At 40.5% G+C, this 23,707-nt stretch overlaps 2 protein-coding genes across 7 annotated transcripts in view; both read right to left on the minus strand.

Moving 5' to 3' along the window:
* The window catches only part of KDM6A (lysine demethylase 6A), a 201,505-nt gene extending 200,729 nt beyond the window's left edge, over nt 1-776 (minus strand). For 2 of the 6 annotated variants that reach the window (XM_033106096.1, XM_033106107.1), the window contains exon 1: nt 69-774. In XM_033106096.1, the coding sequence (XP_032961987.1) occupies nt 69-229 (161 nt within the window). In that variant the 5' untranslated portion in view covers nt 230-774. Of the gene's footprint in view, nt 1-68 lie in introns of all 6 variants that reach the window. The other 4 variants (XM_033106124.1, XM_033106089.1, XM_033106079.1 and 1 more) reach the window with 3 other exon arrangements.
* A 22,102-nt stretch (nt 777-22,878) lies between these two features.
* Nucleotides 22,879-23,445, minus strand: DUSP21 (dual specificity phosphatase 21). Its single transcript, XM_033102792.1, has one exon. The coding sequence runs from the start codon at nt 23,443-23,445 to the stop codon at nt 22,879-22,881; it is 567 nt and encodes a 188-aa protein (XP_032958683.1).
* Nucleotides 23,446-23,707: the final 262 nt, after the last annotated feature.

Consider the following 23,707-nt stretch of genomic DNA (forward strand, 5'->3'; position numbering starts at 1 on the left):
CTCGGGCCGCCCCGGAGAGCGGCGCCAGCCCGTCCGGAGTCGACCGGGCGGGTGACGGCGACCCGTACCTGTCCAGTCCGCCGAGCACCTCCCTCTCCTCGGCTGTCAGGCTGGGGGACGCCTCCTCGCTCTCGCCGCTCGCTTTTCCCGCCGCCATTTTCTTTTCCTCATCACCGAAAGCGGCGGCGGCAGCGGCGGCGGTAGCGAGCGACACTCCGCAGGATTTCATGGAAACGCAGCGAATTCACAACTCCAACGCCGACACCCCCCCGGGCCAGGGTCCGCAACGACGCCCCCAATCTCCACGCGGGACCGGCACACCAACTTTATCACCGCCTCCTCCTCCGCCTCCGCCGCGGGCGGCAGCGACGAAAAATCCCGACGCGGCGGCGGTGAAGGCGGCGGCGGTAGGGGCTGCGGAGCCCCCGAGTCGGCAGCAGCGACGGTGAAGGCTGTAGGGTCACATCGCGGGGGCGGACGGGGTGCAGCCACGGGCGGGGACGGCGGGAACAGTCGGAGCGCGCGGGGCTGGGGGTACGGGAGGGATTTGTTGGAGACACAAACTTCCCCGGCACCAGCACAAAGTTGTTGTAATTGTGTCACACAGCGAACCCCACGCCGCCGCCGTGACCCCCCTCCCTGCCCGGGCGGCGCCGCCAATCTGCGTGGCCCGCTGGCCTCACGTGACCTTTGTTGACTCACGTCAGCCGTGGCTCCACTTAACTTGCTAGCTGCCTGAGCCCCGCCCACCGAGGCCGCCACAGACGGGGAGCGGGACGCACGCCAATTCTGGCCGGTGGTTGGCTGCTGGGCCCGTCTGTCGGGGGGAAGGTTTGTCAGCGAGATGGAACAGCCTGTTAGGTTGTGCTGGTTAAATACACTGGGGCAGAGAATGGAGGGTCCAGGCCGTGTCACCTCCGGAGCTGCAGCGGGTTCGGGAGGGGGAGGGGAACAGTGGGGAAGGGCGAAGTCCGGCACCGCCCGCGGCGAAAGCAAGCTGTGAGCGAGGTTTCTGCCTGCTGGGAGTTCGGGAGTGGGCCCAGCCGGCGGCTTCAGCACTCCCGCGCTCCAGGGGTCTTGGGACTCCCCCCCCACCCCAGGGCCTGGTAAGGGTCCCTGAACTCCGCCCTGCAAAGAAGGCACACACTGTTGGCACCGCTGGAAATAATGGCCTCCGCGAGGTGCACGCTCGGAGAGCAGCTGCCTGCCCCATGCCCCACGGCTCGGGCGCCGCCCTAAGCCTGGCCTGCGCTCCCAGCCCGGATTCCCCTCGCTCGCGCCGAAAGTGACGGGGGAAAGGCCTCCTGACCCCGGCCGGAGGGAATGAAGAATTGCCCACCGAGTCTGGCTCGCTGACCATGACTCCCCACCCCCAAAGGTCTGTTGGCGGCATTTTGGGGCCAAATTTACATGCTACCTGCGTTTTATCGGTAGTTTATTAGAGTATTGTAAGAAAAAGCAATGACGGATATTTAATCGGGACCTCCAGGATGTTAGTTTCTATTGCTGTGATCTCAGTGGGGCCTGCGTGGAAGAGTTGGGGCTGCTTGTGGACAAGCCTGAGGGAAAACATAAGATCCTCGTCACAGTTTGCAGCCCAGAAAAGCCTTTACCACACACACACACACACACACACACACACACCCTCACCAACATGCCTTAGGCAACAATAACACTTTCTTGTTCTGACCGTGTCTCAGATGCAAATAAAAGTCACTAGTCTGGCTTTCAATCCATAGTGTAATTAGGAGAAAAAGAAAACATGCCTTCGGTCCATTACTCTTTTCAAAAGGCAAATTTAATAAGATACGTCTCATATAATAGATCTGTTACGGGGAACACCTCTTGTCTTCAGGGATAGGAAAATACTAATTAACGGACATATGAAAACAAGGTGTCCCTTATAAACATACCTCACATTTTCAATAATGTAACCAATAGACGACATATATTTTAACTTGGATTTCAAAATATGAGAAAGACAGTTCAGTGCTGACTCAGTAATCCTAGCAGTATTCAGTGAGAAGCTATGGAAATCCCAACTGATTTTGCACATGCAGTTTTAAATTGTTCCCCTGAGTCTAATAACTAGACTAACAAACTGTAGTTTTATATAGATTATATTTCATGTTTAATTACTTTCTCTGAAACACCTCTTCCATTCTTTATGGTATTCCATTTTATTTGAATGTGTGAGTATAGAGGGCTGAATATTTTCTACAGCTAAATTAACACATGCATTGTTAACTTTGTCACAAATGATGACCTTCAAAGCCTGGGAGATTATGATACCACTGTCCCCTACCATCACACACACACACACACACTTAGGCTTGCACAAGCAGAGATACAAATTCTGCTATTATTTGGCCATCTTCCTGGAGTTGGTTCTTGACTCAGACCCTTTTCAAGAATTATAAAGCTACCCACGCACCCTCGACCCCTCAAAACCTTTCCCAACACATAATGATTACTAGATAATAGCAGAATTGCATTAAGTGGATGCAGCGGCTGGGGTGGAGTCAAGCAGATCTGGATCAAATCCTTACTCTGTACAGGCTGTGTGTCCTTGGGAAAGTTACTTACCCTCTAAGCCAGAATTCTGTATGTAGTCCAACCACAGATATCCATTCTCCATTACGAAGCATGCAGTATATAAGTCCTTATATCACTGTAATTTTTTAGACCTAAATAGTTTATGATCTGTCATAAATGTATGTACAATAGGTATAAAGGTTTAGGTCCTCACTGGAGAGAAATAGGAAGTGGGATGAATGATTTTATAATTATTTCTATGAAAATGAATCTGAAAAAACCATATGGAAGGCAGAGCAGTTGAACCAGAGGAGCATGAACTGTGGAATCATACAGATCTAAGTTCAAATCCTAACTCTACCACTTGATAGCTGGGTGACCTTCAACAAGTTAGTCTAGTTTGAGCTGCAGTTCCCTCATTTGTGAAAAGGAAAAATATAGCTACTTCATAACATTATTTGAAGATTAAATGCCATAAGGTAGGTAAAGTACTGGACACATAATATGCGTTCAAAGATCTCAAAAAAATAGGAAGATTGGAATTTCTAAAATCCTTTCTAGCTTTCTCATTCTGGGTTCCAAATGTATCAATCACCACTCTACCAATCACTTCCTCATCCTTCCCCAACCTCATATAAACCCAACAACATAGGCCAGTCCTAATCTACTTTTTACTTAGGGCATATAACCCCATCATGCTACAATCTCTCCATTACACTAGGAGCTGGGAAGAGTAATTTGAATTACCAAGTTGATATGATTAATATATGCATAGATAAATCAATATTTTAAAATTACACAAATTTGTATCACGCTAAGTGGTATGGACTAATTATGTAATGGACTAATTAGTACATAATTTGTAGCACTATTATGCTAATACTATGTAAGTACCATCAATTAATATAAGAGAAGAAGTCCAATTAATATAAGAAGGAAAATAAATTTAACTTCCTTTAAACAACTAAATACTTAACCTGAAGCATTTAGGAATATGTAGTTCATTTATAATGTTAGGGGCCCACATAAACCTGTACAGATAATAAAAAGTTATATAACAGAGTCATGACTTATCTAATCTTATAAATAAATCTATACTTATCCTTTATATCAGAATCAAAAATAAATTCAAAAAGTTTACCAGCTCTTTCCATACTTACCAGTGTCATAAAGATTATCCAACTGATGTCCAAACACATTGATGATAAATATAGGATAAGGGTAGAGGGGTGATAGGGAGCCAAGTAACAGACTTTTAGTTATTACAAAAACTTCATTGTCAGAATAGTTTTGGGACTTCTACTGGAAGAAGCTGAGACTCCCACGCCCACCAGGAACCTAGACTTGCACCCTCACCAGGTTTAATGAGGCACCTCAAGTCCACCAGCAGTTAAGGCATCACTCCTCCCCGCTGAGTTGGTGTCAAAGGAGGCCTGGTGGGAAGTCAGGACTTGCACCATTGCCCAGTTGTAACAAGGCCACCACTCCCATAATGTTGGTGTAAACAATGTGGGGAGCAGTAATGAGGTACTCCTATACCTCCAAGCCAGGGTGGTATGAATGCAGGCCTAGTGGGGAGCCAAAACTCCCACCTACACCTAGCAGTAACAAGAAGACCCTCCCCCTCCACCAGGGTCAACCGAAGTTGAGTAGGGAACCTGGACTTCCACTCCTACCTGGCAGTAAACAAGGCAGTGCTTTCCTTTCCCCCACCAGAGTGATGTCAGAAGGGACTTGCTAAAACACAAGATTTAGATAAGATCCAGGGTCTCATAATACCAAAATGTCCAGTTTCAATAAAAAAATCACTCATACTAAGAACCAAGATAATCCCAACTTTAATTAGAAAAGACAATCAACAGATTCAAACACAAAGGTGAGTGAAATGTTCAAATTATCTGACAAGGATTTTAAAGTAGTCATTATAAAAAGGTTTCAATGAGCAATTATGAACCCATTTGAAACATGAAAACTTTGAAAGTCTCAGAAAAGAAATAGGAAATTTCAGCAAAGAAATCAATGATACAAAAGAACCAAATGGAAATTTTAGAGCTGAAAAATGTAATTACCAAAATTAAAAACTCAGTATCTGGACTCAACATCAAAATGCAAGGAATAGAGGAAAGAATCAGTGAACTTCCAAACAGAACAATAGAAATTACTCAATTTGGACAACAGAGAGAAAATAGACTGAAAAAAAGAATAAACAGAGCCTCAGGGATCTGTAGGACTGTGACAAAAGATCTAATACTTGTGTCATCAGAGTCCCAGAAGGAAAAGAGAAATAGGTCAGGGCCCAAAAAGTATGCAAAGAAATAATGTCTCAAAAGTTCCCAAATTGATAAGGTCCTTGTCCTGAACTCTTGGAGAGTTGTATAAATAAATTCTATACTATAATACAGAGTGGTGAGTGCTATAAGCTTTGCCCAAATTTCTGTGGATGCTCATAGGAGAGGCTTCTTTATCAGCCTTAGAGAGGGACCAGATAAAGCTCCTAGAGAATAGATGGATTGGTAGGAGCTGGGGGGTGAATGGTGGGGGCGGTTCCAGGCAGAGGGTAGAACATGTCTGCAAAAGCAATGAAGCCTAAGAATATGGAGATTTGTAGTAAGGAAAGTATTGGGTGTTGAGGTTGAAAAATTAAAGCAATACGATAAAGAGTCAAGAAAGGCATACTTAAAGAATCATACCAATGGTTATGGTGATTTTAGGCTGGAAATAATACCTGTGGAGTTTCTATGGGTGTTAGTACTACTGCTTTAAACAGAAGGTTTCCTTTCACCTGGGCTCAGCAGCTGGCACCAAGCTCAAAGAATATTAGCTAGCTAGCTGCTCTAGCCTTTGCTAGACGAGGGACTGATAACCATAACCTACAGGCTAAATCCAACCTGCCACCTGTATTTGTACAGCCTTTTATCACACATTAAAATTAACTGAAATTCAAATTTTGGTGTCCGTGGTGTCCATAAATAGTTTTGTTGGAACACAGTCATGCTCACTCATTTATGTATGATCTATGGCTACTTTCACAAAACACATAGATTTGAGTAGTTGCAACAGAGAATGTATGTGGTGCTCTCATCACTTCACATGGCTGCTTAGTGCCCTACAAATCACAGTGATGCTCTTATAACTTGGCAGTGTTTTAAGTGCCATGCATATAAAACTATGACTTTTTTTTATTGCGAGTACGTCCCTATCGTGTCAAGGCAAGAAAAAAGAAAAGGGACTTCAATTGTCATGCTTTCAAGGTACAGTAGAGTGTGGATTATTTTATCAAATTTGATAGCAAAGCATTTATTATGCAATAACACCAGAGTTTTGTTAAAGGAATACAATATATGTCGACATTATCAGACTACACTCATCACAGTATTCCCAACTGACAGGAAAACAACAGTGAGAACCATTAGAGAATTTAAAACATTATTCATCACAGCAGAATTTCTTCACAAAATAAAAAATTAAAATGAGGCTGCAACTGAAGGAATTTTCTGAGTGGCTCATTTCTCAGCCAAACAATGAAAGCTGTTTCATTAAATTGTGCTTGACTGCAACAGCCAAAGTAATGTGTCAAGAAAAAATAAATTTAAGACTATTAGCATTTCAGCTAAAACAGTATTTGAAGAGTTGAGGGTATTGGAAGCAACATCAAGAGTTAAGTAAAAAACAAGGCAATTAACAGTGTACTCCTTGGTTCTTCATGAGTTAACAGAATACTAATACTACTTAATTTTTATCTGAAAAGTAAATGCCTTGCTTGAAGTGACTGAAGAAGTAGCCTCTCTGAAAAGTCTGCATGGAACAACTACCGGGGAAAATATTTTCAAAGAAGCTGAAAAAGCACTGATTCGGTACAACATGTAGTAGAACCTGCTAAGATGTGTTACAATTGATGATACTAAAATATGTGTAAAGCAGAAAAACCCTTATTTGAACAAATTACAAAGCTTGTGAAACACAAGGTGTTTAAATCCTATGGCTATTCATTGCATTATTCATCAGTAATTACTTTGTGGTAATGTTTGAACTTATGTGTTATTGATCTACCATATTTCCCCGAAAATAAGACCAGGTCTTATACTGTATTTCCCCGAAAATAAGGCTGGGTCTTATATTAATTTTTGCTCCAAAAGACGCATTAGGGCGTATTTTCAGGGATGTCTTATTTTTTTCATGTACAACAGTCTACATTTATTCAAATACAGTCATGTCATCTTCTTCTGGAACATCGTTATAACGTGCTAAATGCGTCTGTCTGACTGACGATCTTAACTGGGGCTTATTTTCGGGGAAACACAGTAGTAATGTTAATAGCAACTTGATTCACTCTCATGGACTGAACCGTCACCAGTTCTGTGCATTTTTATCAGAAGTAGAAACTGAATATCCTAACTTGTCCTACCACACATCAATCCAATATCTTAGCAGTGGCAAAGTTTTATTCTGATTCTTTGAGATCTAGGCCAAAATGGATTTTTTAAAATTTAAAACAACCTTCAATCACTATTATCAAACTATGAATGGCTTTGGAAATTAGCTTTTCCTGGAAACTTAATATGTCTTAATGAATTTTGCTAATTATAAGGCAAAACACTTATATATGAAATTTATACAACAGTAATATCATTTTGGATGACAACTAACATTGCTTAAATTCCAAATAATCTGTGTCCCCTTTATACACTTCCATGCTGTCAAAAGTTAAAATAAGAAACAGATTATCCATTCCTATACAAATTTGCAGCAGATATATTTTCCAAGCTCAAAACACAGTTCCAAGCAGCATTTTTTCAGACTTCAGTACAAGTACAAAGGAAATTTCCACTTTTCAAAATTCATTTAACTGTGCAATTGAGGAGTTTCTACCTAACCATCAATTGGAAGTGATTAATCTGCAATGTAATGACATACTAAAAGGCAAATATCAAGAGAAGAATCTAATAGAATTCTGTAAATGCCTTCCATGCAAGTAATATGCTCAATTAAAATCATATGTACATGATTGATGCCAGTGTTTGGCAATGCCTATCTGTGTGGAAAGACATTTTCAAAAATGAAATACATAAAATCCCATTACAGATCAGCATTAACAGATGAACATTTGCAAACTAATCTGATAATAGGGAATTCTAATTTTGACCACTAATTAAGCAAAGTGTATTCCAAAAACAAATAATCCCATTCTTCTCATTAGTAGACCTGTACTACAAAAATTATATTCAGTTATTACTATTAGATTTTTAATTTCATCAACAAAATATTTTTTGAAATTTGTTTTTCTCTTGTTATATAAATACCTACATAATATCTTTGATTTTGCCTCTTGGTCTGTAAAATCTAAAATATTTACTTATCTGGTCCTATACAGAAGAAAATTGCCAACCCTTGGCCTAACTAATTGGTTCATGGGGGCTTCCAGTTCAAAATGATATATTGCTATTTGCCCCCAAATATGTACTGGCCTAACTTCTCACAAAATACCCTCAAATACAGAAGAAAGATGAGATGTCACAATATCAAATACTAAACCTGACAACCTAAGACTTGTATCTGGGTGAAAATGATGTTAATTATGAGGCAGATGGTCCTAAATAGGTGGACCAAGAAGACCCCAGTCATGGTTTACCTTGGCTTAATTTCCTCAAAGACACTGACTGAAAAAGGTAGGAAGCCACTTATTTAAGGCCCATTCCCTACCCCCTGATGACCTGCCATCTGTCTCACAACTCACAGATTGGTACCTAAACCAACAAGAGATGGCAGTTTCTCTACCCTTGTAGGCTGCTCACCAGAATACTGATCTCTACCCCTACATCCACTCCATATTCCCAGACACCTCTACTTCCTATTCATCTAGGTAGATAGGTAAAATAAGTGGCCAGGAAATAGGAGAGATGGGAAGGATAAGGCAGGAGACTTAAATTTAAGGCATGCAAGCTGGTTTCATGGGAATGCAACCTGTGCACTTGCACAGGGCCCCATGATAAGGAGGGCCTCATGCTTGGTTTAATGCTCTGCTGTCACCGTCTTGAAATTCTTAATTTTTGAACAAAGGGCTCCACATTCTCATTTTGCATGTAACTTTGCTGCGAATTATGTAGTTGGTACTGCCCAAAATTTTAAGGAAAGCCCAGCTTCTTGAATGTCCCTGAGAGAAATCTGTGCTGGGAACTGTATTGTGTTATGTATCACATTACTAAAGAAGAGGTACAAAAGGTAAAGTCAGACTGTGCGGACATTAGTGTGCCCTCCAGCTACAGACTCGAGATGAAGATTCTGCCACTACTTCCATAGACAGATGGTATGCTCAAGGGTAACTGGCTCAATCACCTGTAGACAGATATTGAGCCCACAGGAACCTGGTCTTATTGGACGGTAAGGAGAATAATCAACACAGAGCCAGGGGAAAGCACAGCATCTAGAAAAATCAGAAGAGGGCCGGCCCGGTGGCTCAGGCGGTTGGAGCTCCGTGCTCCCAATGCCAAAGGCTGCCAGTTCGATTCCCACATGGGCCAGTGGGCTCTCACCACAAGGTTGCCGGTTCGATGCCTGCAAGTGATGGTGGCCTGCGGCTCGTGAACTAACAGCGCAACTGAATCGAGCTGAACTACACCCTCCACAACTACGATTGAAAGGATGACGACTTGGAAAAAATCCTGGAAGTACACATTGTTCCCCAATAAAGTCCTGTTCCCCCTTCCCCAAAAAAAAATCTTTAAAAAAAAAAAAGAAAAGAAAAATCAGAAGAAATAAGAGCTCATCTTTACCAGGGTCCAGGAGAAAATTTTAGAAACCTGTTGACATCCTTAAAGCTTCTGTAACACACACGCACACACACACACACACACCCAGAAGGAATAAAGAGGTGGTAATGAGATGATAATACAACAGGATGAGATGAAAGGAGAAACAAATAGGGTCAAGAAAATGAGCAAGTACTCTAAAAAAGCAGAAACAAAACCCAAAGTAATCTGTAGATTTAATGCAATCAAAATACCTATCAAAATACCAAAGACATTTTTCATAGAACTAGAACAAATAATCTTAAAATTTATATGAAACCACAAAAGACCCCAAGTAGCCATAGCAACATTGAGGAAAAAAGAACAAAATTGGAGGTATCAATCTGCCTGATTAAATTAAGCTATACTACAAGTCTATTGTAATCAAAACAGCATGGTATTGGCATAAAAATAGAAACATAGATCAATGGAACAGAATACAGAGCCAAGAAATAAACCCACGCCTCTAGGTCTTTTAATCTGACAAAAGAGGCAAGAAGATACCATGGGTTAAAGACAGTCTATTCAATAAATGATGTTAGGAAAACTGGACAGATACCTGCAAAAAAATTAAACTGGACCACCTTCTTACACCATATACAAGAATAAACTCAAAATGGATTAAAGATGTAATGTAACAACTGAAACCATAAAACTCCTAGAAGAAAATGTAGGCAGTAAACTCTCTGACATTGCAAAAATTAGTGATATTTTTTCTGATCTGTCTCCTTGGGCAAGAGAAACAAAAGAAAAAAATAAACAAATGGGACAACATCAAACCAAAAAGATTTTGCACAGCAAAGGAAACCATCAACAAAATGAAAAGGCAGCCTACTGAATGGGAGAACATATTCACCAATGATACATCTGATAAGGGATCAATATCCAAAATTTATAAAGAACCCGTACAACCCAAAAAATACAATCCAATTAAAAAATGGGCAGAAGACCTGAATAGACATTTCTCCAAAGAGGACATATAGATGGTCAATAGACATATGGAAAGATGCTCAGTGTCACTAATCATCAGAGAAATGCAAATCAACTCCACAATAGGATATCACCTCACACTGGTCAGGGCAGCCATCATCAATAAATCAACAAACAAGTGTTGGTGAGGATGCCCAGAAAAGGGAACCCTCATACACTGTTGTTGGGGTGGCAAATTGGTACAGCCACTATGGAAAATGGTTTGGAGGTTCCTCAAATTAAAAACAGAACTACCTTATGACCCAGAAATTCCATTGCTGGGTTTTTATCTGAAGAAATTCAAACCAGTAATTCAAAAATTTATATGCATCCCTATGTTCATTGCAGCACTATTTACAGTAGCCAAGATATGGAATCAACCCAAGTGCCCATCAATAGACGAGTGGATAAAGAAGAGGTGGTACATATATACAATGGAATATTACTCAGCCATAAAAAAGAATGAAATCTTACCATTTGCAACAACGTGGAAGAACCTAGTGGGTATTATGCTAAGTGAAATAAGTCAGACTGAGAAAGACAAATACCATATGATCTCACTTATATGTGGAATCTAAAGAACAAAATAAAGGAACAAACAAAACAGAAACAGAGTAGTAGATACAGAGAACAAACTGATAGTTACCAGAGGAGAGGAGAGTTGGGGAGCTGGGTGAAAAAGAGGAAGGGATTAGGAAATACAAATTGGCAGTTACAAAATAGACACGGGGGTGTAAAGTACAGCATAGAGAATATAGTCAATCATGTTGCAACAACTATATATAGTGCCAGGTGGGTACTAGACTAATCGGGGGGATCACTGAATAATTTAATATAAATACTTAACCATTATGCTGTACACCTGAAACTAACATAATATTGAATGTCAACAGCAACTTAAAACAGAGAAATAATTTTTAAAAAAAGAAAAAAAGCAGAAACAAAATTAAAGTACATATTGGAGACAGAGAAAAGAAAAATTATTTCACAGAAAATTGCACTCGTTGTCTAGAACAAAGCTGATGCTAAGAAATTGAATAGAGTGTATAAAGGCAGAGATGGAAACAATAAGAGAGAAGATAATAGCTGTGGAGAAAGAGTAGAGGAAGTAGAGAACCAACGTGTGGATAATTTGTGTTCCTGATAGAGGAACAAAGGCAAATGGAAAAGATGGAATAAAATTAAAATAAACAAATTTTCGTCTGTTGAAAAACCATATATGTTGACTGAAGAGCTCTCTATGTTCTAGGCAAAGTCAGTAAAATGGGACACAGTTGGACACATCATGGCAAAAGTTTTAAGGTACAATATTAAAATGTCTATAATTGTTCAGGCAAAAAAATGAAATCAGATTGCCCGGATAAAAAACAAATGTCCATCTGTCTAACTTCTCATAGCTAGAATTTCAAAGAGAAAAATCTCTGACCCCAGAATGTACTATACATCTGAGTTGTCTTTCAGGTGCAAAGATGTCATAAAAAACACTCAGTGCTGTTTAAGGGATCATAAAATATATCACTTTGTTGAAAAAAATGGTTTATAGTATTTTCCAATCAACCAAGAGATGAAGTTAAAAAAAAAAAAAAAAGCTCAAGCATGGGGAAGTCATGGAGGGGAGCATTATCAAGCCAAAATAAAAGTGCATCTAACTTATTGCACCATATCTAATCATAAAGCTAAATCTGAACCTCACTTTTTAACTCAAATTAGGTTCTAAATTTTAAAAATAATAATAAAATTATATGAATCTAATACCTGAGTTAACATTTTCATGGGTTAGAATGGGAAATGAAGTAAAGATAAAGTATGCTAACTTCTATATCTCAAAAGCATGATTCAAAATATGCCATTTCACTCTGGACCCATCCATTAGATAAAAATACGTTAAAGAAAGCTTTTTAAAAACCTGAAGTTCTGTATTGGCTAATATATTTACTGTGTCAATTCAGGAAATAGAAAGGTGTAGCAAAAAGTACAAGTTTCCACTTCCTCCAGGTAACTGCTTTCAATTAATAGAATAAAATACTTTCTAAAACAATGGAGAAGACTAAAACCAAACTGAAAATAAAGACAATGGCAGAGAAATGTTAATAAATAAGTCACAGAACAAAATGGCCTAAAACCAAAGATTGCAGATTTAAAAAATAGAAATCCCCTATTAAAAGACTTGGTTAAATAAAAGAAATTTAAGTATAATCTAGTTACAGGAGACATACTATTAAAAAAATGACATAATATCTTATGAAGTAAAAATTAGACAAAGACGTATTAAACAAATGCAGACAAAAAAACGGGAGGAGTTGACAATATTAGCACATCAATACAGAAAGCATTATTCAGGCAAAGAGAGTTATTTTTTTTCTATTATACCATCAAAATATATAAAGAAAAAATATTAGAAATTGTGTTAGTCGGGGTTCTCTAGAGAAACAAAACCAATATGCGGGGTCAGTTCTAGATGACCATGGTAAAGCATGTATTGCAATAAAGCAAGTCACAATCTTTTTGCTAGGGGAGGGTCCAGCTTTCAATTTGTAAAAAACGCAACATCTGTGAAAGCACAATGAAGTGAAGCACAATAAAATGAGATATGCCTGTACATATTGAGAGAGAGAGAGAGAGAGAGAGGGAGGGAGAGAGAGAGAGAGAGAGAGAGAGAGAGAGAGAGAGAGAGAGAGAGAGAGAGAGATTTATTGTAAGGAACTGGCTCTCATCATTGTGGGAGTTGTCAAGTCAGAGATCTGTAGGGCCGGCCAACAGGCTAGAAATTCAGGTAAGAGTTGATGTTACAGTCTTGAGTCTGAGATCTTCAGGACAGGACAGGCACCTGAAAACTCAGGCAGAATTTGTATATTGCAGTCTTGAGGAACTATTGCTTCTTTTTCAGGAAACCTGTCTTTGCTCTTAAGGCCTTAAACTGATTGGAGGAGGCCTACCCATATAATGGAGTGTAATCTGCTTTATTTAAAGTCAATTGACTGTAAACATTAGTCACATCCCCAAATACCTTCACATGGACATCTAGACTGGTGTTTGACCAAACAAATGGACACTGTAGCCTAGCCAAATTGACACATAAAATTAGCAATCACATAAATATGGGAGAAATTGACATGGAGACAATAGCAATATAAGACTAACATACCTTTTAGTCTTGGGCCTGTCAAGCAGAACAAAAAATAAATGTGAATATTAGGAATATGAATACTACTGAGACTATACATATATTATGGATTGTAAGAAACTGTATGTGAGTATAACACATTTTATCTTATAAATTATATAAATACATGAGAATGGTGGTAACAATCTGAAAAAAAGTAATGTTGGATCCATACCTCACACTAGGATATATTATAGATGGATCAAATGTTTAAATGTTTAAATTGAAACCATCAAAGTATTTAAAGAGCTATGGGAGACATTTTTAGCATAATCTTACTGTGGAAAGCCTTTCTGAGAATGACACAGAACCCAAAAGCATTAAATAATAAATTTAATTAAGTAAAAATAATCTGCCTAGCAAATTCATTCTAAGCAAAGTCAAAAGACAAATGAAAAACTGAAGAAATTATTTGAAATTCTAATCACAGACAAATGTCTCATGTATCTGATAGAATTTTTACAAATCAGTAAGAAAAAAACTAGCAATCTAATAAAAAAATTGATATGAGCAGCCAATTCATAGAAAGAAAAATACAAGTGGTTTTAAAAGAATGCAAAGATGCTAGAACTTAGTCATAATAAGAGACATGCAAATTAAAAGCGAACCGAAATACCATTTTTCACTGGTCAGAATGGCAAAAATATGAAAGTGTGATAATAGGCAATACTGCTGATTCAGTGGAGAAACGCATACTTGTGTACATTGCTGCTAGGTGTTGATAACATCTATAGGAATTTATCTGGCAGTGTTTATCAAAATTTCAAATTATGAAATTGGGTCCTGTGAGATCATAGAAAAGATATACATTAGTCTCTGCCCCTGGTTGCTGGCACAGACCTCCTAAAACCCTTGCAATTTCTTAAGTGATAAGAATGCCAGGAATATCTTTTGTTCTAATATTTATCTTGACCCATCACTGACACAGGACTCCTGAAACCCTTGTAAATTCCTAAGTGATAAGAGCACTAGAAGTATCTTTCGTTCTAATGAGGTGACTCTGGGTGGGCTCCTGGATGGGGGCTGGTCCCCAGAAAGACCAAACCATGTTTAGCAGCTTGGCATTTTCAGCCCCACCCTCAGGCCCCACTTCTCCAGAAAGGGGAGAAGGGCTGGAAATGGAGTTAATAATTGATCATGCCTACATGAAGAAGCCTCCATGAAATCCCAATAGTAGGGGATTCAAGGAGCTTCCAGATGGGTGAACACTCAGGACCCTCCCAGACCTCACCCTGTGTATCTCTTCATTTGGCTGTTTGTCTGTATCCTTTATCATATCCTTTAATAAACTGGTAAACGTGTTTCCCTGAGTCTTTGAGCTGCCCATGCTGATTAATCAAACCTGAGGAGGGGGGTCATGGGAACTTCTGAGTTGTAGCCACAACTTTTGTTGGTAGCCTGGGGACCTACTACTTGCAGTTGGCACTGGCATCAGTGTGGGAGCAGTCTTGTGGGACTGAGCCCTTAACCTGTGGGGTCTGACACTATCTCCAGGTAGCTAGTGTCAGAATTGAGTTACATTGTAGGACACCCAGCTGGTGTCACAGAATTGCTGGGTATGGGGGAAAACCTCCTCACAAGTGGTGACCAGAAGTGTCAGAAGTAAAGTGTTCTATGTGAATGTAGTAGTTGTATGAGTAGTACAGGAAACACAGGTTGAAAACTAGGTTTTCCTGAACACAGACCCACTGTATCCATTTCTAATAATACCCTATGGATATATTTGCACATGAATAAAATATTTTATGTACATAAACTTAACTACAAGTTTACTTACTATGGTATTATTTATAATAGCAAAATTCCGGCAACAGCTTAAATGTCCATCAATAAGAGGCAGATTAAATGAATTATGGTACTGACTTAGCATGTATTATCAACCAAGATAGAGAACAGTGTGTAAGCATGCTCTTACTTGTTGAAAAAATTCATATGTAGATGCATAAAGTAATATCTTAGAAGAATACAGGAGAAACTAATAATATTGGCTGCCTTTGGGGAGGGAAATTGGTTGGCTTGAGGACAGAAGTGAGGACACTTTTCACTCTATATACCCTTATGTACCATTTAAATGCTCAATCACAAGAATAATACCTATTCAAACATTAAACATTCATATATATATATATATATATACATATGTGTGTGTATATATATATATATATATATATATATGTTTTTACTGTTCAAGAGGCAATTAATGAGAAAAATCTCAATTTTGTAAAGCAAAAATTATGCAGGCCACATTCTTTGACCACTGTGCAATAAAGCTAGAAACAAATGCAAACTCTCACTGTCCTCAGCACGGGCCCCAGTCCTGCCTAAACTTGGAACTTCCAGAGTTCAATCAAATTTATCACAGAGGCCTTCTAACTTGGTCAAGTCCCATGCTCATTTTTTATTCCTTCACCGGAGACTAGTGAAGAAAGAGGCCAATCATAAGTCCAGATTCTAACACTATTGAGCCCTATTTCAGAAAGTCTTGTTTAATAAGCTTTCTAAACACAGCTACGTGACTGAGATCTTGATCCATCTCTCAGGATGAGAGGGCCTGGCAGAGAGTGTGGCCCAAGCACCAAAAGGTTGCCATGAAACTCATGCCTCCTCTCCCCTTAACAGTCAGTTGCCACAAGGTGATCAAGAGGTCACTTCCCCACTTGCCTATACTGTATCTCATTTATAGGGGAGGAGACATACAGATAGCTGGAGATGGGCCCTCAAATATCCACAGGTAAACATACCCTCTTATTGTATATCTTTCCCTCTTCACCTCAACAGTGTAGATCAGAATGGATAATCATGTGATGTCACAGACGTCTCACTGGTAACATAAGATAGGATGCTAACTGTTGTAGCAGGCAAAAACTGTTTTAAAATTTGAATTGTAAAGAATTGAATGACTCTGTGTGTGTGTGTGTGTGTGTTTTAGTACACTAAATTAAAATTTTCTAACATAAGCCTTTGAAATTAAGATATATAAACTCCAGAAATATGGTTAATACCTGATCAATTTTCAGACATTCTGAGTAGATGGTCTTCTATTTAAATGTACATATATTGTACACACACACACACACACACACACACACATATATATATGTGAAAGGAAAAAACTGTATTAAAATTGTAATACCGGTATGGACTGAGTATGAGGAAATTTTTATTAATTGGCTTAAGTTTGATAATGATATTATGAGTATGTAGGAGAATGTCCTTATTCTTAGGTGATGCATTGTGAAGTATTCGAGGGTGAAGTGACATGAAATCTGCAACTTATTTTCAAATGGGACAGAAAATAAGTATTATAAGAGAGAGAAAACAAATATGACAAAAGGTTAGCAACTGATTAACCTAAGTGGAGCCAGTATGGATGCTTATTGTGCTATATTCTTTGAACTTTCTGGATGCTTGAAATTTTTCAAATTGAAAAATTAGGGAAAAGGTTTAAAGTGAAAAAAACATAAATTTGGAGAAAATAATAGTTAACATTTTTATGATTATGCAATGGAGAAAATCTTTAAAGTATTATTCAGAAGCAAAAACTGTTCAGTTAAAGACTCATAGATTTAAATATAATACGGGGAATATAATGAAAAATGTTGTAAAGACTATGTAGGGTGTCAGATGGGTACTAGATTTATCAGGGGGATCACTTCATAGATTATATAAATGTTTAACCAGTGCACTGTAGACATGAAACTAATATAAAATAATATTGAATGTCAACTATAAATATATATATATATATATATATACGTGTATATATATATTCACGGGATGTAAAGTACAGCATAGGGAATATAGTCAGTGGTATTGTAACAGCTATACACGATGTCAGAGGGGTAGTAGACTGGGGAGTTATGTGAGGGGTGTAAATGTCTAATCATTATGTTGTTTTGTACACCTGAAACTAATAATAAAATTTTAAGAAAGACTCATAGATTTAACTACATACAAAGGTAAACTTTTGAATCACAAACAAGTACCATAAACAAATGACACAAATGATAAACGGGAAAATATATGCAACGTATTGATAAAAAAAGTTGAATATCCTTATTCTATATTTTAGTTCTTACAACAGAAAAGAAAAATAAAAGATTTACACTCTGATAGAAAACTGTCTATGGGAATGAACAGAATTCAAAAAAGAAGGACAAAGATGAGAAGATATAGAATACCTAGTATTAACAATTGTTTGGTTGATGTTTCTCAGTCTTTATCAGAGTCATCTGAGATACTTGTTAAATATGTAGCTTTATAGTAATATGTTCCAACTCTAGATACCTTGTTCTAGCAACAGAGATGTCCAATAAATATTTGTTGATAGAAAAAAAAATGTAGCTTCCTGGACCTTACCTATTACCTACTGAATCTGGGTGATGAGGCCCAAGTTTCTGTATAATAAAAACACCCCAGGTGATTTGTATGTACACTATTTGGGAATGAAGGGTATGACTCAAAAATTTTCCTTCTTTCAATCTGTTTACATACTTTTGTCTCAAAAGAAATGCACAAAAACATAGCCCAGTCTTAGTGTCACCTCTTTACTCTTAGGTGAGTGCAAATTCCTTACGCAAATTCCTTAACCTCAGGCAAATTTCTTAACCTCTTGGAACCTCTTTTTTCTCATTAGTATGATGTGGGTAATAACTACCTTGAAGGAGTGTTGTAAGGACTAGAGACACTATAAAGTGCCTGATACTGTGCTTGGCATATAATAGCTTTCTAATAAATGGTGGTTATTATTGTTTTTCATTTAGCTCATAGTCTACTTTTAAACAGCCACAATTCTCTTTTTTCTCTCCAGGTGTAGAGGAGGAAGAAACTTTCCTTTACCCTTACAGTTCTGTGGGGACAGAGCCAGGAGTGCAGTTTCCAGGCTCTCGGCCTCACGTGGAAAGGTGCTGGCTCAGGTAGTAAATGGCCATCAACTGTGATTGGATGGCCATCAGCTGTGGCTAGTTGGCCGTCAGCTGTAACCAGTGAGCCATTGGCCACTAATATAACTGCCATGGGTATGCTAGCAGCGAATGGGGGCTAGCAAGAAGATAGTGGCTAGCAAGCGCGGATTGCAGTTAGGACAGTGGGTTGCGGACAGTGTGGCTCCTGCTTCCTGTGTCTCCAACCCAACTGCCAGTGAGACTAGAGTGGTATGACTCCCCTGTCTGTGGCTCCATGGGTGTTCCTTTTTGGCCTCACCATATCCTGCGTTCTTATGTGGGGAGCGGGACAGGAGACCCCGCAGGCCGCCCCGCACGACAGGTTCTTTTGGCTGGTCTAATAATCAAATAGACATGGACAGATTAGCAAGAGAAAATAACCAAAATAAATACATTTGTGTGTATGGGAACCCTACATAAATGAGAGAGTTGGAGACCCCATTGTGGGGACAGAGCCCCAAAAAGCAGTTTCCAGGCTCTCGGCCTCACATAGAAAGGTGCTGGCTCAGGCAGTAAATGGCCATCGACTGTGATCAAATGGCCATCAGCTGTGGCTAGTTGGCCGTCAGCTGTAACCATTGAGCCATTGGGCACTAATATAACTGCCGTGGCTAGGCTAGCAGAAAATGTGGGCTAGCAAGAAGATGGTGGCTGAGCCTGCAAGCGGCACAGTGAGGGTTGAGAACTGTGTGGCTTCTGTTTCCTGTGTCTCCAACCCAGCCGCCAGCGAGAGTATAGTGGTGTGACTCCCCTACCTATGGCTCCATGGGTGTTCCTTTTTGGCCTCACCATATCCTGCATTCTTATGTGGGGAGCGGGAGCTGAGACACCCCAGGCCGCCTCGCACGACACCATATGCATGAGAAGTTCAGGAATAGAAAGTTAAGATGAAGTATGTATGGCACTCTGAACTAAAGATGAGGTAAGGTACGTTGGGGGCTTCAAAAGGTCATTACAAGATAATAAGAAAAGCAGATGTTCAGTAATTAGCAGTTGGCCCTGCCTTGTAAGTGGGTCAAAAGAGGTCAAGGCCCCTAATTCAAGTTCATCTAAGTAGTTAAAGGAGGGTCAGAAGTTTCTCTTGAGCCTAAAGCTAAAATTGCTTTTAGGAGGGGCCAGCCTGGTGGCTCAGGCTGTTGGAGCTCCGTGCTCCTAACTCTGAAGGCTGCCAATTCGATTCCCACATGGGCCAGTGGGCTCTCAACCACAAGGTTGCCAGTTCAACTCCTCGAGTCCCGCAAGGGATGGTGGGCTGAGCCCCCTGCAACTAGCAACGGCAACTGAACCTGGAGCTGAGCTGCGCCCTCCACAACTAAGACTGAAAGGACAACAACTTGAAGCTGAATGGCACCCTCCACAACTAAGATTGAAAGGACAACAACTTGACTTGGAAAAAAGTCCTGGAAGTACACACTGTTCCCCCAATAAAGTCCTGTTCCCCTTCCCCAATAAAAAAAAAAATCTTAAAAAATAAAATAAAATAAAATTGCCTTTAATGCAAAATAATCTGCATACCACAGAAACACATCTTGGGGTGGCTTGTTCTGAGCCCTCACACAGGTGGCATTATCCTTTTCTTCTTTTCTGTGTGTGTGTCTCTCTCTCTGTGTTATAGCATTTTATGTATACTTGCCCAAAATTTGAAACAACCCTGCTATGGGCTGAATTGTATCCGCCCAAAATATGTTGAAGTCTTAACCCCCAGAACCTCAGAATATGATCTTATTTGGAAATAAGGTTGTTGCAGATGTAATTAGTTGAGATGAGGTCATACTGGAGTAGGGTGAGCCCCTAATGTGACTGGTATCCTTATAGGAAGAGAGAAATTTGGACACAGATATGCACAAAGGGAGAACGGATGTGAAGACACTCTAGGGAAGATGGCTATGTGACCACAGTGATGCATCTACAACCCAGGAAACACCGAGGATTGCCAGCAACCCAGAAATTAGGAACAGGCAAGGAAGGATTTTTTTCCCCTACAAGTTTCAGAGGGGTCATGACCCTGCGGAGATCTTAATTTAGGCCTTCTGACCTCCAGAACTGTGAGAAAGCAGATTTCTGTCATTTTAAGCTACCCAGTTTTTTGGTATTTTGTTACAGCAGCTCTTAAAAAATTAATACAAACCCAAATATCCTTCAACAGGTGAATGTAAAAAAAAAAACTGTGGTACATCCATACAATAGAATACAACATGGATGAATCTCAAAGACATTATGGTAAGTAAAAGAAGGTGGTCTGCAGAGGTTACATCCTGTATGATTCCATTTATGTGACGTTCTGTTAAAGGTAAGTCCATAGGAACAGAGAACAGATCAGCTTTTGGCCAGGGCTGGGATGGAGCCAGCGAATGACTATAAAGGAGAAGCATGAGGGAAATTTTTGTAGTTATAGAATTGCAATGTATCCTGATTGCGGTAGTGGTTACACGATGCATGTGTTAACACTAGTAGAACTGTATGTCCAAAGAGAGTTATTTTATGGTCTGCTAATTTAGGAATTAAAAATATATATACATATTATATATGTATGTATAAATTACATATATGTATCCCCAAATCTAAAAATTACTTTAAAAGAAATTTTCCATCTCGGTTTCTGCCAGAAAGGCTGCTTTGTGGGGGCTCTGCCACACGAGGCCGTGTGTTCTGTGAGCCTGTTCTTCCATCTGTAAAAGAAAGGGATCTGTCCAGAGCAGTTGTTTTCATAGCCCACCCCTGCCCTGCTCCTCCACCCTCCAAATTGTATCCCTGGGCACTCCTTTTGTGGAAGTGGGAGTGCGGTGGGTTTGGAGAGAAAGGGCATTCAGACTTCACCAGGCTATTGACCCACAGGTCTGCATCAACTGAAGTAGTTGTGCTCTTGTCTCATGTATTTTTTCTCTAAATTCCTTTGGATTAGAATAGCTGCTCCCAAGCCTGAGCCAGGTACCTGAGGAGCTTGAATAATCCTGGATTCCAGTGCCTACTTCTGAGGCCCACTCATTCGTTCCTTTGGCAAGTTCCCCCATGAATCCTGATGGCTCTTGGGATGCTGGCTCTTAATGGTCAGCAATTCTAAACAAGGCCTTTGGTGGTGGTGGCGGTGGGCTGGAATTGTGCTTCTCGCTTCTTGCTTGCACATGAATTAAACATAATGACATAATGGGAACTTTGAAAGGACTCTAAATCTAGGCTTCCTCTGAGGTAGGGCCCGAAAGAACCTTAAACCATTTGTTTTTATAGACAGAGTGAGTTTTTGAAAGAGCACTTTGTAGACAACAAAGGGCTGTGCACAGATGGGGAAAATGCCATTGTGAGGATGAATGTGCTGACACTCATCCAGCAGGACCAAAGAGTATCATCAATAACAAGAGCTGCCCTGGGGGCAGCCAGTTAGCTCAGTTGGTTAGATTGCAGTGCTTCGGCTGGATCCCCACATGGATCACTGTGAGCTGCGTCCTCCACAACTAGATTGAGACAACTGCTTGACTTGGAGCTAATGGGTCCTGGAAAAACACACTTAAATAAATTTAAAAAAACAAAAACACAACAACAACAAAAAACAGCTGTGCTTTACTCCAGGCATGGAACCATTCATGTGCTAGGTCTCATACTAAAGAACTCACAACCACCCTGTGAGAGACAGGCTGTCACTGCTTTGACAGGTGAGGAAACAGGGACTCTGAGAGGTCCAAGGTCACAATGGGATGAGGTGTGAGGGGTGACTGTGCTGTGTCCTGGCCAGCAGCTCCAGCCTTCCAAGCCAAGGACCATGAGAGAGCCCTGAGGCCTGGCGTCAGGCCTGCTCTCTCTCTCAACACTTGCCCTGGAGAGGGGGATGATGTCCCTTTTCACAAAGGCTGGTGGGAGTCACCAAGGGCACCTTGAGACCTTGCCATCTAGTACAGCACTTGAAAAAATATTTTTAAACTTTATATAGTGTAATGGTTTCTTTGAAAACTATTTTATATGTAAATCCAATCTAAAAAAACCAGAGTTGGGCCACTGTGGTTGAAGGTATGGACAGGGGTAGATTCTCCTATACCTCCAGGGCTCCCAGACCGCCCCATGAAGTCCACTTATCCAGTAGGTTGGCACTTACTTTGAGAAGCGCAGGGTTTGCATGATGTCTAAGGCTCTGGCTTTGGGGTGGGAAGAACCAGGTGGGATTCTGGGGAACTCGCTCCTGGGTTAGTCAGCACTGGGCAGGGCCCAGATGCAGCTCCATCTGAGCTGGGCACCACCTTCCTCACCCTCCTCTCTGGCCAGGCCCCAGCAGCCATGACCAGCCACCCACAGGACCAGAAACATTGTCACCATCTTACATTCAGTGGATTTTATTCTTTACAGATAAGGGTCACTAAGCTAAAAATTCCAGCAGCCCTCCTTTTTTGCTTGCCCATCTAAAAGGCATTGGATTTTTTTTACTGACCAAAGTTCAGCGTTCACGTTTAGTGTTGGTATAGGATCTGTAGCAGATGTCAGGGGAGACCCAGATGGCTCATAGCATCAAATAGACTTCCTTCTCGTAGATGTCTGGGATCATACCCACTGGAGAATTGATCATGTTCACAGTGTTCTTGTTAAATAACTTAAATTCATACTGGATAAGCTGTTCCCAAAAGCCATTGTTGGGCCGGATGATAGGGTGGCACAACTTGGTCCAAGTGTGGGCTTCCAGCAGAGACATGTTGTGGTACTTCATGAGGAAGGCCAGGCAGAGAGTGGCGGAGGGGCTCACACCAGTGGCACAGTGGAGCAGTGTGCGGCCCTGTTTCATTTCCACGCTGTGAATGTAATCAGTGATAGGGTCAAAAAAATCGTAGAGGCGCCCACTAGGAGAATCGGCCACCGGTACCTTTAGGTATTGGATGTTCTCATAAAATGTGTTGGTCACCTCTATTGAGACATTGATGACAGTAGTGATGCAGTTGTTAGATAACATGAGTTTGTTGTTGGATGCCTCACTATTACTTATGTACAAGTTGTTGGTTATCTGGGAGAGGCCATGGATGAAGAAAGGCTGCTGGACAGCCACAGCCGAGAAAGGATGTGGACGTGTTGTCATCAAGGCGGCGGGGCAGCGGTTTCTCTGGGCTGGTTTTGGGGCACCACTCCCACTGGCGTGTTCAGGAAGTCTCTGGCCAAGGTCTGGGGGACAGAAGACTGGTCACTAGTCACCACCCCTCCCTGCCCCCAAGCGTCACAATCCCCTGTTGTCCAGCCCACTGGTTTCCATGGCAATGGCAGATTGCCACAGGGAGGACTTGGCCTCCCAGCCAGGTCTTCAGAGAAACCCCAGATCTCTTTTCTTTTTATCTTTCCTTATA

The sequence above is a fragment of the Rhinolophus ferrumequinum genome, chromosome X, assembly GCF_004115265.2.
Source record: "Rhinolophus ferrumequinum isolate MPI-CBG mRhiFer1 chromosome X, mRhiFer1_v1.p, whole genome shotgun sequence".
NCBI lineage: Eukaryota > Metazoa > Chordata > Mammalia > Chiroptera > Rhinolophidae > Rhinolophus > Rhinolophus ferrumequinum.